We start from the raw sequence: 13,610 nt of genomic DNA on the forward strand, positions 1-13,610 counted from the left end.
CGCAACAGGCCCTGCTAAAAAGTCTGTCCCCATCTTTCTTATAAGCCCCCTCTAAGTACTGTTAGGCCGCAATAAGGTCTCCCCGAAGCCTTCTCTTCTCCAGGCTGAATAACCCCAACTCTTTCAGCCTTTCTTCATAGGAGAGGCGTTCCATCCCCCTGATCATTTTTGTGGCCCTCCTCTGGACCCTGTCTTGGTCCAGAGAAAGGTCCATGTCTTGTGCTCCAGAGCTGGACGCAGTACTGCAGGTGGGGTCTCAGCAGAGCAGAGTAGAGGGGCAGAATCGCCTCCCTTGACCTGCTGGCCACGCTTCTTTTGATGCAGCCCAGGATACGGTTGGCCTTCTGGGCTGTGAGGGCACCTTGTCAGCTCACGTCCACCTTTTCATCCACCAGTACCCCCAAGTCCTTCTTGGCAGGGCTGCTCTCAACCCCTTCATCCCCCAGCCTGTATTGATACCGGGGGTTGCCCCGACCCAGGTGCAGGACCTTGCACTTGGCCTTGTTGAACCTCATGAGGTTCACACGGGCCCACTTCTCGAGCTTGTCCAGGTCCCTCTGGATGGCATCCCATCCCTCAGGCGTGTCAAAAATAGGCATCAAAAAGCTTCAAGGGGGATGTGGAAAGAAAAAATAGTGCAAATATTATCACCTTATCTTACTATAGTAACTTACTCTGCAAACAGGATACTAAAAATGGATTTCTTCTGTGAAATCTAAATGTATGGGTCTGTGGCTTAAAGATGTTCTATCTTTACCTCTTTAATGTGCTGTATCAAGCCCTTATTTTGCATGAAATACACTCTGTGCAGCTGTTTAACACAGAGAAATAAGAATTTCTCTCCTTCCATATCACTCTTGTGTCTCAGATTTTAATAGTGGGATAATTGCGTGATACTTTTTGGGGAAGTATATATGTGGGTGTTTTGTGGTGTGATTGTGTTTTTTTTTTTTTCTTCTTTGCAAGGGTGTGTGTGTGTTTTTGTGGTTTGTTTTTTTTGTTGTTGTTGTCTTAAACAAGTTAAAATCTTACTGAAGCAAGAAATAAGCAAAGGCAATTTCGTATTGACTTATGTTTTTCTTTCTTAAATTGTTTGTTCTGCATATTTTTATGCCTTACCTTTTATGTCTTCTAAAACAGATTTGCAAAATGCCATAAAGACTTTACTTAAAAAAGGACCGGGATTGCAGGATGCCAAACAATCGCAGTTCATTGCTTTCAGAAGGTAACGGAGCATGCAGGCAGACATTGAAAAAATCCTCGCTAGCAGCCACAATCTTAAAAATAGCTGAATGTGAGTTGGAGAGACTAGTGGCAATATCATAGAATTACTAGGGAGAATAATAGGCCAGGTGTCTTTTCCTGTACCTTCTGGTTGCCCCCAGTCTCTCCATGGAGAGTTGCTTCATTTTTCCGTAAGCTTACTGTTATTTTGCACCATGATTTCTGCCTTTGTGTTCATGTTCATCTGTACTGTTTATGTTAAAGAAACAAAGGACGGACATAAATGGTCAGTTTTTGTAGTAGATTCTCTGAGAGCCTGTGCTCTGGTGTTTGCTAACAGTGCAGCATTCTTCAGAAGCGAAAGGTGAGGGCTCGACTGCAGGAGGAACTCGCAAAATACAAAGAAATGTCCATATTCCAATGCATCCCATTGTGGCAGATGTGAATTCCAGGGTGTGTGATGGAACATATAACCTACTGTCTATACATGCTTCTGTCGCAGGTGGACATTGTCCAAATGACGGAAGATACTTGCATTTTGACCATGTGACAAGAGCCAGATGTAGTCATATAATCTGATGGGCTCCTGCTGGGCACTGGTGAATGCCTACAGTTTGGATATTTGGAAGCACAATACTCTTCATTTAAGAAGGGGTGGGGTGTAGGGCTCTAACACACTTTGAAAAAAGATTCACTGATAATGTGAACCATCACAGGAGTGTGAATAGTACAGATGGCTTCACAGAAACACTGAAGTGATAAATGTAATGTCCAGTAGTACCAATAGTCCACAAACTTACACTTCTGCACAAAAGGGTACTTAAGAAAAAAACGTTCCGCTTTTATTTGTGAAGAACCTTTTCTCAGCAATTAAAAAACATCCACTATTTAAGGTTACTAGTGTGCAGATAAGCAATTTATAAATTTTAGCTAGTTTACCTATTTGTTGTGAATGCTGAGTAACTCTGAAATCAATTTTATTTCTCCAATCTGCATTCAGGTACGATACCGTTATTAATGATTTCCATATAAGATTCTTCTAAAATATATTTATAGGTACTTAATCTGCATTTAAAAGTTAAAATTCCAGGTCTTTAAAAAGCAAATAAATCTTTTGAGTATTTTTAATACATCCACAGACAGAAAATAATATATCCAGGCTTTAGTTTTTCTTTAGTTTTCTTCTTTATCTTAAAAACAAATTAGCTAATCTAGGTATGCATCGCAAACATCCTTGCCTCACTTTCTATGGTATTTAGTCAAAACTGTTCCTTTACTGCTTTATCTTCTAAACTCTGAATCAGCAATTGTTTTTAATTGTTGGTGGAAGATCACCATAGCTAAAATGGGCTTTTTCCATTCTTTATAAATTAATGCTAATATGACACTGCACGTAATTGTATGTTTTGTACATCATGATTTTGTTCATGTTCTTGTTTTCTGTGGTTTTAGGCAAGATTGCGATCTAATAAATGAACTTTGTTGCCAACACTATTCAAATCATGTAACCAGGTAAGTCAGTGTTTTGCCATTTTTTCCTGTGAACGATCTCACTTTGGTTTTGAAAGTGTTACAGCCAGGCCAACAACCTAAAATAAGATTGAAAAACTTTCAATGGTTCATCTAGATCTGATTATTTATGTTAGAAATCATTGATATAATAAACTTTTTTTGATGTGTTCTTTAATCTCAACCTGGACTGTGAACAGAGATGACATAAACTGTTTGCCTTTCATTTAAATTGTCATTGCTGAATTCTGATTTTGAGTTACTGTTGAATATTTAAAATTGACATAAAAGCAACTTGAAAAAACCCTCAAGGTTAATTATTTTTTGCCACTGTATGATTTCTAAATAGATTCTGAAATATTTTTGGAAGCAGGATTTTGGTGCTATTCCATATTACTGTTTTTTACCAAAAGAAACATATTTTAAATGGGAGTTGTCTTTAACTGTTTTGAAGATTATTAAGGTTTTTAATGTGGCCCAAGTATAAAGAGGGGAAAGAGAAGAAATACCGAGAGATGGTAAATGCCTGCTTTGTAAATACATTTCTCCCTCTTTCTTTTTCTGACCTAGAGACCATAAAAACCGACTTCTATTTCAAATTGATGATAAGATTTCCTGCACGCGGAATGCATATCTCAAGGATCTCTTGCCAGACCGTGGTTTCAGAGAGGATCCTAATTGCCATGAATGCAAAAGTGGAGAAACCACCCTCACTGCAGAGACTGCTGAGGAGGGCAAACGACTATGCAATGGAGATATATTTTTCATAACAAGGGTAAGCCCTTGCTGCAAGAACTTGCACAAAAAACCCCAGTGGTAACTGATTCAGTCCTTGTTGAATGCCCAGAACAAAACAATAAACACTTTATAATTTTAGTGCATAATGTATACTTAGTTCTTCCGCTAAACTATCATGTGAAAGGCAAGAAAGAGGCAGACTCACAGTAGAGAATTAAAAAAAAAAAAAACTCTGGGCGTTTCTGTAAAATGCGTTTCAGTTGGTCTGCTTGTGTCCAGTGTAAATACATTCTGTAAATACTCAAATGTGTTGTAATTGAAATGGGTAATGTTTTGGATATAAGTAGAAACATAGTCTTCAGTAAAGAATAAAGCTAATGTTACAGCTTGAGCTCTCCCCTGGCAGAAAACTAAGCTGACCAAAAAATACAGCAAAAAACCCTCTGTATTTTTCTGCTGGGTTCAGTGAGTGGAAGTATCAATATTTGTGCATGGCAAAGGGGAACCATACAGGGTTGATGGGAGAAAGTAGGCTCTTCTCTGTGGCGACAATTGTTAAACCGCCTCACTGGTGTATTTCACTGTACCCTAGAATAATCTAAGTTTTCTGGGAGTTAAAACTGCCTTTCTCAGCATTTTTCGTACTAAACAAAAGGAGTTAGGGTAGGCCCTGTACAGTGAAACTATTTTCCTTGAAGGTGGTCAGTGAAAGATAGCACTCTTTGGGGTTTAGTGTCTTCTGAAACGATTTCACTTGGTTGACATTGCAGCTGTTGTAATTTCAGTGAAAGCTAGAATATGGACACACACAGATGTATAGACATTGATCAAACTGCTGATACAAGCTTACTGCTGAGTCTTCTTGTGCTATTTCTTTAGGATGTAGAAATTGATAAACAGCGCTTATTGACCATCAGCAGCACGTACGGCTCCACATTCACTGTGAAGTATAAGGCACTGAAGAAGCTATGTCATATAAAACACGCATGGGCCAGAACTATTCACACATTTCAGGTAAAAATAAAGAAGCTATGAGCTGCTAAAACTTTCTCATGGCTTTATCTTGCTAATGCACTGTGTTTTCATGTGAAAGAGTCAAACTAAAGTTCCTTGAATGCAGGATAGAAAATATTCTTGAGAGTGTCCCCAGTTGTCTCCAACTTCCTTGTTCTTGTAAGTCTTTTTTTTTTTTTAACTACTTACTGGAGATCTTACTTTGATAAGGTGTTCTTAAACATGTTTCAGGGTTCTGAGGAAAAAACTGTTGTCTACGTGGTTGGCAATCCCGGCCGTCAGCACTGGCAGCATGTGTACACAGCCGTGACCAGAGGACGCTGCCGTGTCTATGTTATAGCTGAAGAGATGCACCTCAGCAAAGCAGTCACTAACAAGAACGTGCCCAGAAAAACTCGCTTACAGAGATTTTTGAGAGAGGCAATCTCAGAAACAAGCTACTGTCCCAAACAAACTTCCTCTCCCCTGACAAAGAGCTGGCAAAGTCAAGAGCTTGAGACTGGCTCTGTGTCCGTAACTCAAGGTGCTCCTGACCCATCCGAACCTCCAGCTGACTTGATTAAACAGGAAAGGTCAGTGGTTCTCAATAAAGAAGAGCAGACGGGCAATTTGCAGCAAAATCCATGTAAAAGACAACAAACTCTTGCAGAGAATTCTGAGGATGCTGTGAAAAAACCCTCTGTAAGTATCATCTCCTTACTGAGAAAGCTTAAAACAATCTTTTGCACTCTCTTTTACCACCGCAAGTCACCTGGATACTGTTGGGATTGTGTTGTTATTATTTATTTAATAATTTTCAAGATGACCAGTAGTGAAGCAGTCAAGTTTGGCAGATGTTTTCCCCAGAGTAAGATATGACTAATAGGGAAAAATAAGTTACAATGTAAATAGCAGTAAATTTACACATCTTGTTACTCATTGGAGTGATCTGTTGGCTAGCTTAGCCTATATTAGCTTACTCTTTGTGTACAGAAGTCAGTTTTCAGCAGCTGACCTGCTGTGAAAGATTTATATAAAATTTAATCCTTGAATTTGATTTTTATACAGTTAAACATGCTTAACAGATGCTTTTTTCATTATAGCTAATTTCTGAGCCCTGTCATGGGAAAAGAGCTTTTTTTGAAGATATTACTGTATTTTAGTTCCGATTCAAATGCTGGTAACATTTTTTGTTTTGTTTTGACAGGCAACAGTACAAGAGTCCCCACTTGGGTCTTCCAGACTTAAGAATCTAACTTTGGGACAACCAACTCCTAGGAAGCTTTTCAAAAGCTAACAAACAATTAACTGTCCTCGCTATGAACCTTTCTTGAACCTGTTTCGTTCAAGATTTTTGGAACAGAGAAGCTGGGTATGCAAATGATTTTCAAAGGCTTTCCTGTATTTCCATGTTCTATGAAGAACAGCTTGTTTTAAAGTGAGCCTTTTATATTTTCAGTGATCTGTTTTTAGTAGGAGATTCCTTGGTGTGTCAGTCATCAAAAATCATATCATCATTCTTTTGTTTTGGTGAAGAATGAACTTACAGGGTTTAGAGGATCCAGACGTTCCCTTAAAAAATACATGGGGATTTCTAGGTTTAAAGACTGTAGCCATCCGAACCAAGATTTATCCATTGCCTAACGCTACAGAATTGATGAGAAGCTGTTACTGATGTGCCAAAACTGCAGCTTGCTCTTGAGTCAAAAAATAGTTTACAAAGGGGACTTCAGGTTTTCTAATGTAGCAGAATTACAGGCATGAAGCTTTGATGGATTATGGATTTTGATCTTGTTATAAACAGAACAAAAAAGTTGCAATCAGTGACAGAGAAAATTTTTCCCACTTTGTGCTCGAAGAGATGTAGAACTTGCCATTGCTGCTTTAGCTAATCGTTCTATGCTCATAATGATCTTGGTAAGAAAAGCAAAATTCCACGTCAGAGTTCAAATAACATTCCACTTTCACCCTTTTTTTGTGTACTATGTGACTTGCCGCATTGTAATTTTTGAGACTAATAAGCTGAATGCTTAATCAAACATCAGACAAATTGTACTAAAATTTGGACAGCTTGCTTACTTTTAACTTTTTTTTTTTGCGTATATGGCAGGAAAAAGTGTACCACAAATATAAACATCGTATTTTTTTCTAAAAATGTGGAAAAAAAATGTGGAAAAAAATGTGGAAAAAATATAAAGTAGAAAAATTGTCTTTAAGTCACTGTTTATTTCAATTTATACAGTTTTTCCATACAAATATTTGCAACAGTTTGAATTTCAAAAAACATAACATAAGACGATAAATATCATGCTATTAAAGTATTAAATTTGTACAAAAATACTTTACAGTTTAATACTTATTTGTTACAAATAAAAATACATATTTAAGTGACTCATGAACTTTTTTTTTTTTTTTTTTTACATGATTCAGCATTGGGTGTCATTCTGACCTTTTCTGGCAGTGCTGAAATAGAAATCAGAGATACTTGTGTGTGCAGGGCAGGTGAGCTTGTTCATGTATTGGAAACAGCAACAGGGATACAGTTAGACAGTTTAAATTGACCAGAAACAACTCTGTAAGGTGATTGCTTAGATGTGGAGACTCTACAAATGTACAAATCCAGTATCTTTTATATTCACCAATAACAAGAATTACCAATAACAACTTGAAGATCGGAATAAACCAAAGCAGCTGCTGGTGAGCATATAAAGCAACTGGCAGTATTTTATTGCTTGGGGGGAGAGGGGAGAGGAGAGAATTTGTGATGTGTTTGTAAAATATATTTACAATTTTAAATTCTAAAAATGTGTTGCAGGGGGTAATGTTTATCATCAAGAAGGCTAAAACCAAAGCATATTAAATAGGACTTTTGTCCCTTCAAGAAATTGACTTAAAAAGCTCACATGTGACAATACAAGGTTACAGGTTTTTGGATCATTAAAGAGCTTTTGTTTCAATCTTCCACTGATCTAATTTTAAAAAAGCCATTTTCTTTTAAAACCTTTCTAATTTGTCTGAACTCATTTCAGTTCTACTCGTCAGTAATCCTCCTTCAGAGGTTTTATCCCACTAAAAAAGTCTCTGCTTAAAAATCCCCACAGGTTGCAAGACATATCGTTAAATATTTCATTGCATAGGGAATAACACATGTTCTAACAAAATTTGCCAAAGTGGGGGAGTAATGTTCACTGCATACTGCAGCTGCCTACAAGGATTTTGTTAAAACATCTAAACCGTGCTTTGTCTGAAGAGCACACCCTTCTTGCCAGCAGACTAAAGGTCCCCAAAACCCCAGATCTAGCCATTTAACAAGAAAACCTGGTGCAGCGTACCACTCTTCCTTGTCCATCAGACAGCGCCTTTCTGACAAAATGTTTTTTAGAAACCATGTAACCTGGACACCACTGTTAGCAGAGGCTAACTGCATGCTTTTCCCTCAAACAGCAGCTGCTGATGAAGGGAGAGGAATATTTCACTCATGTTTAAAACATCTCCCCAGTTTCTTATTTGGGGGAAAAAGGCCCTTATGATTTTTCGTACTGTGGCTAATGCTAGCTTGTTTAGAATGGAATGACTTGACTTAATGTAAGAATAAAACTTTTTCAAAAGTAACCATGATTTAGTATAAGCCTTGAGACAGACAGCCTGACCTCCTGTGCTTTTTAGTGCTATATAGCATCTGAGCCTCAATCTCAGAGAATTCTTAAAGGGATTTAGCACCATAATTGTCTTTCGTTACCAAATGTCCCACTAAAATGATTTTCTGCTATAATGTGTTTGTAGGATCCCGTGTCTCTGTATTCACATTAGCGTGTCCACTCTGTTGGAGGAAGGCATTATTCTGATCACTCCACTCCCCGCTTGCTGAAGTCTGTTGTTCTGAGCTCCCTTTCTGAGATGCCAGTGGGTTCCTGCTAATAACCAGTTCCAGCTTATTGCCAGATTCTGCGATGAGGGGCACAACTAGGCAGCAGTCAAAGTCTCTGGTGCGAACATGGTTTATCTGAATGATTAGAAGATTGATTTTTGTTACCATTTTAGGAAACAGAAATGAGATCACAAGAGAAACAGAGTTATCCTTGAGACTATGGAACCTGATGTAAATATTCCCGGTAGAGAATCGCCCAATACAAGACTATTTAACAACCATGGCGTCTGGTGTGAAGACACCAGTTAAGTTTTCCACTCACCCTTTAGCAGAATGTAGCTAAAGTGGGTGTATTTGCACTGGCGATAGCTGTTGGCAGCTGTCACAATGCCCACTCCATAAATGACATTTAACAGTACATAGTTACTCTCTCTCATGGTCATCAATTTAAATGCAATAGATCACATGTAAAATTTCAATTCAGTTCAGGTCTTCTCTGGTTTTAATTAATATATAAAGTATTTTATTGGGCTAGTTTAGACAAACTAAAAAAAAATTTAGTTTTCCCACCACCATCCAACTTGGCACTGTGGGAAGTATGGCGCTCAGTGAGAATTAGATTATTACAACTATGTCAATCAACAACTTGGATTAAGCTCAGAAACAATTCCCAAGTCTGTATCACAAACAGCAAAAATTACAAATCTGTCTGGATATGCCTTAGGAAATTCCAGCTTTCCAGTGAGCATCTGTATGTCTCCTTTGGAGTTCTGAAATACCTAACATTCTGAAAGAATCTGTTTCTTTAAATATGATTTTATGGAAAAATCTAGCCTTAGTGCCACTGCATAAAAGCCCAAGTCACCATGAAGCACAGCCTTTTCTTACTGAGGGTCTCAGTGATTTATTTGGCCTGTGGTGCAGAGGAATTACAATTATTTGTCCTTCTTCCCATCCCCCTACACATAACCTTTCCCAGCAAAAATAGAAAAGAACAGTACTGCCCATAATTTAAAATATAATAAGCAATATAGATAACAAGTTGTTCCAAATAAGTGATGTAAACCCTTTATGCAATTCTACAATCAGACCTGTGTACACAGATACCCAAATGCCCTGCAGTGTGATCACAAATCTTTTTACAAAGTAATCTGCATGTCACGTCCCTTCATGCTAAACCTGTGTGGTGCCAGAAACATTACCTGTAAAAGTCTGTCGTATGGTTTTAAACCTCCCAGATCACCAGGGCCAGCTGGTCGAATATTTTTAACATACACTCCTTTTTCCAGTAAACCATCTGAGACACTGAACCCAAAGTCGTCTCCATCAGAGTCCTTGTACAAAGTTACCTGTGGAGGCGATTTGACATGATGAGAAGGGGCGGGGGGGAAAGTTTGTCCACACTTCTATGGAGCACTATGGAGGCTTTCTTCCCAGCATGTTTTGGGGTTTTTTTTCTACATTAGAGAGTTCACTTACCTACTATTTGGTACTTACAGTACTATATGAGAGTTGTCCCCATTTTGACATTATATTAATATTCTCAGAAGCCTCCTTTTTCTTCAGTAATAAGCAGCCCTTTTCACTTCTGCTTGTCAGCTGGACATTTGTGGGTTTTATCCCACCTTTTGTGGTGTCATTTTTTTGAGTCTTAGTTTTTTTCTCCACCCTGTTCTCTAGCTGCCAGGATCTGAGTACAAGCATCCAATTGGTCATCCATTTAAGTTTAGTTTTGCTTCAGAGATGAAGACCTGGCCTCAGCCAAACAATCGGTGTCGTGTCTTCCAAAACTTCCAGAGGGCATAAACGCCACCGGCACCATAAGCCCTAGCCAGCCTGGTTTCAGCCAGGCAATGGTCCGCCCTGTAAGGCCTAATCTCAGAAGTGCTCAGTATGAGAGTTATAATGCAATCTTTTAAGAGAATATGAATAAGGCTCCTTCAGAAAGAGCTTGCAGGCAGTGTTCTTACAGTCACATAGCCAAGAGACAGTCATTCAAAAGCAGGAAATAGAAGTTAATAAAACTGTTAGGAGAAGGTTTTTCAGGTATTCAGAGAACAAGTCCTTGCAGGGAGTTTTGTGAATTCAGTTATTTGATAGAAAAGGATTCAGATTTTTTTGTAGGTATGTGGTATACTTAGATTTTTTTTAATTTCTGTGAGGTTTGTTTTTTTTTCTTCCTTGCTTCTCTCTCACATTAGGAGTGCAGACCTATGCAAGTAAATTGTGTGAGTCAATGGTGTGACATCTGACTGACACGCTGATGCTGGCACAAAATGTGTGTGCAGATACAGTCACAGTCAAAATCAGGCTTTTACTGCTGAGTTTTTTTCACTTTGGCTTATAAAACATACCTTGGCTGATAAAACGACAACATTGAGAGTGCTCTGTAATTTTGTAATGGCTGGGTATCAGTAATGCTCCATGTGCTGCATCCTTGTGTGTGCCAGCCACTGAATTCCTTTCTGGTGTTTCTGAATCACAGAATCATTCAAACTGGAGGGGACTTTGGGAAGTCTCTAGTCCAATCTCCTGCTCAAGGCAGGGCCAAGACCAAATTCAGATCGGGCTGCTGAGGACTCGGTCAGTATTTCATAGAAGAATGCCAAGGCACAGCAGTGCTGGGGGCACAGCGCTGGCTGGTGCTGCCTTCAGAAAGCTTCTGAGATCCTGCCTTAACTGCCATTGTGAAAAGGTAAGCAAGAACAGACAAGGTTGTCTCAAAACAGAAGTGAAGAATTTGGTCAGATCAACAAAGAGCACAGATAGTTAGGTGTGGGTTTTTTCCTACTCTATGCGGTTTTCTTGAATTTACTTGGCTTTCGTGGTGTATCAACAGCGCTTTAACCAGAATGAAAACAGACTCACTGGTAAGTTTGGTCGCTATCGTGGGCAACAGTTGAGAGAAGTTAGATACGACACCAGCTGCTGCAGCATTAGCACCGTTTTATCTGTAGATGTGGACGATGCATTGCGGAAACACCTCTCTGTCTCACGCTGTGGTAAGCACAAATACCCACACAGAGTATTCGTCCCTTACTCTACACCAGTTCCTCCTCTTCCCTTGTTTTTCTCCCTCTGTACAGCACAGCAAAGCAGTAAGCCACACCTAAAGTCCATTAACTAAGCTGAAGGCTTTCTGCCTTCCAGTGACTTTTTTGGGCATGAGCTCTCATTTTAAACTTCCCAGTGGCTTCTGTGTTTAAGGTCTTTGCCGCCTTTTCTCCCATCTTCCCCTAAAGTAACTTCTTGCTGAACCTGTCATAATTCCTCCATCTCATCGTGAATTTTAGGAGTCTATGGGCATTTCAGCTACTGAAAAAGCTATCTGCAAATTCAAAATAATTAATCATAGAATGACTTTAATTGGTATCAACAGCTGCTGTACCAGCAGGACTCTGGGAAACTTCTAATAATTTGTTATCAACAGAGGCTTTTGTCTGTGATATCATAGCATGTCTAATATGGCTTTGATCTGAAGTATGTTTGAAGCTGCTATAAAAGTGCTGTAAGACTACCGTTCTACAAGACTAAAAAAATGAATAAAGGAGGGAGATATATTTTATTGACAGATTTGTGTGCATTTCCTGGCAAGAATGAAAAATAATTAGCATTGGACCAAGACACAAATTCTCCTCAAATGAGATGGTAACTTTTTTCCCACCCCGTCACAAAGGATAGGAGTGCTTCATGTCAACTGCTTCTTAAAGAAGCCTTGAAAAGTAAACATAAAAATGTGATACAGTGCCTAAGAGGAGAAGACTTACTTAAAATACTGTGCACTGTTCTGGCACAGATGGCACAATTTTTAAAAGGAACTTCCCCTTTCCACTTTTTCTTTTCCCCTTCCTCTTCCTTCGGGCACTGGAGTTAAGTGGAGCTGGATCCAACTACAAAAACATAGGAAACGGGACTACTTGAAGTCATCTAGACTGTATTCTTGCCCTAAGGCAGGATCAACTGCCTCTAACCCATTTCTGAGAGACATTTGTCTGTGATGCTTTTTAAAATCTCCAGTGATGGAGACTCCACAGTCTATTAAAGTAATCCCTTCCAGTGCTTCAGATGTTTTCCATAGGTCTAAACTAAATCGCCCTTGCTGAGAGTTAAGCCTGCTGCTATCCACAGAGAACAAGATCACTTTATTCTCTCCTTCTCTGCAGCGATGGGAAACAAGGATTGTTTTTCTCTGGACTCTGTTCGGTAGGTTAACATCCTTCTTTAATTTTCAGACCCCAAACTGGACACTCTATTACAGTCAAGACCTTATCAAAGCCAACCTTGAGCGGAGAATAATTCTGCATGTACTCAGATGGTGGTCCCATTTGTATGGTTTAGGACAGTGTTGCTTTTTTCCTATTTTTAGTGAGTGGTCTATTAGCAAACAAAATACATACAAATTCTGTTCTATGGATCTAAGGAAGTGCGATTCTACATTAGCTCACCTTATCTTGTGTCTTGTCTATAATAATGCTCGGGGAATCCACATGCTACTTCTTCCCCAGCTTGAGAGTCAAAAAATGGAGCATTGTAAATAATAAGGGACATGAAAGTGGAGTTTTGCTGTCGAGGTGGGAAACAGCATTTGCAGGACAGTGGGAAGTACTGCAATAGTGGGGCACAGGAGGAAGCAGAACTTGAGAATGATCATCCAAAGTCTTTTATTGCCCCCCTAGTTGTTCAGGTTGGACCTTCCTGGTTTATATGGACTGAGCACTCTGGAAGGGAATTACTCACTACCCTGCAATCAGAACTTTTATGTATAAAAGTATTTTCTCATTTCTCTGGTTCTTCAGATCTACAGATCATAAAAGATTTTAAAAACCTGTTCTCCTTATGGCTATCTTCTCTTCACTTTTGGTTTATTTAACAGGAGCTTGGAAATTAAAGAAATGCATACTTACTCACTTAAAGGATGAGGTAGTGATTTAACTTTGTGGCATATTTGACAGCTGTCCCATTGTTTTAGGTGCAAAGTTCTCACCTGCAGAGAACTTTCTTTTGTATTATAGGTTGTAATTTTGGGGCTACTTCTTTTTAAGGCAGCATATATTCTTAAGAGGGAATCTCAGCGTGAAAACCCTGCTACCTGAAATACCCAGATTTTTAATTAATAACGGGTATGGGCAAAGCCTTACCACACAGGTTTCTCATCTTCACTTGCCAGTAGCGCAGCCCTGTCTGAAGGGTATGAGATTGCAGGCAATTCATGCAACACCTAAATCATGCTGGTTTATCTGTAGTTCTGATCACAGCTGTTTGGAAGGTTTGATCTCAT

At 39.0% G+C, this 13,610-nt stretch overlaps 2 protein-coding genes across 2 annotated transcripts in view; one reads left to right on the plus strand and one right to left on the minus strand.

The window, feature by feature from the left end:
* HELB (helicase (DNA) B) overlaps nucleotides 1-5,761 on the plus strand; it is a gene marked incomplete at its 5' end in the record, with an annotated part of 15,098 nt that extends 9,337 nt beyond the window's left edge. The window contains 6 exons of the mRNA XM_009586814.1: nucleotides 1,141-1,225; nucleotides 2,677-2,736; nucleotides 3,304-3,508; nucleotides 4,351-4,485; nucleotides 4,717-5,148; nucleotides 5,672-5,761. Of these exons, the coding sequence (XP_009585109.1) occupies nucleotides 1,141-1,225; nucleotides 2,677-2,736; nucleotides 3,304-3,508; nucleotides 4,351-4,485; nucleotides 4,717-5,148; nucleotides 5,672-5,761 (1,007 nt within the window). The remainder of the gene's footprint in view (nucleotides 1-1,140; nucleotides 1,226-2,676; nucleotides 2,737-3,303; nucleotides 3,509-4,350; nucleotides 4,486-4,716; nucleotides 5,149-5,671) is intronic.
* A 2,284-nt stretch (nucleotides 5,762-8,045) lies between these two features.
* Nucleotides 8,046-13,610, minus strand: part of GRIP1 (glutamate receptor interacting protein 1) — a 129,952-nt gene continuing 124,387 nt past the window's right edge. The window contains exons 25-26 of the mRNA XM_009586815.1: nucleotides 9,535-9,681; nucleotides 8,046-8,467 (exon numbers count right to left, since the gene is read on the minus strand). Of these exons, the coding sequence (XP_009585110.1) occupies nucleotides 8,231-8,467; nucleotides 9,535-9,681 (384 nt within the window). The 3' untranslated portion in view covers nucleotides 8,046-8,230. The remainder of the gene's footprint in view (nucleotides 8,468-9,534; nucleotides 9,682-13,610) is intronic.

This window comes from Fulmarus glacialis, unplaced genomic scaffold (assembly GCF_000690835.1).
Source record: "Fulmarus glacialis isolate BGI_N327 unplaced genomic scaffold, ASM69083v1 scaffold4341, whole genome shotgun sequence".
Classification (NCBI taxonomy): domain Eukaryota; kingdom Metazoa; phylum Chordata; class Aves; order Procellariiformes; family Procellariidae; genus Fulmarus; species Fulmarus glacialis.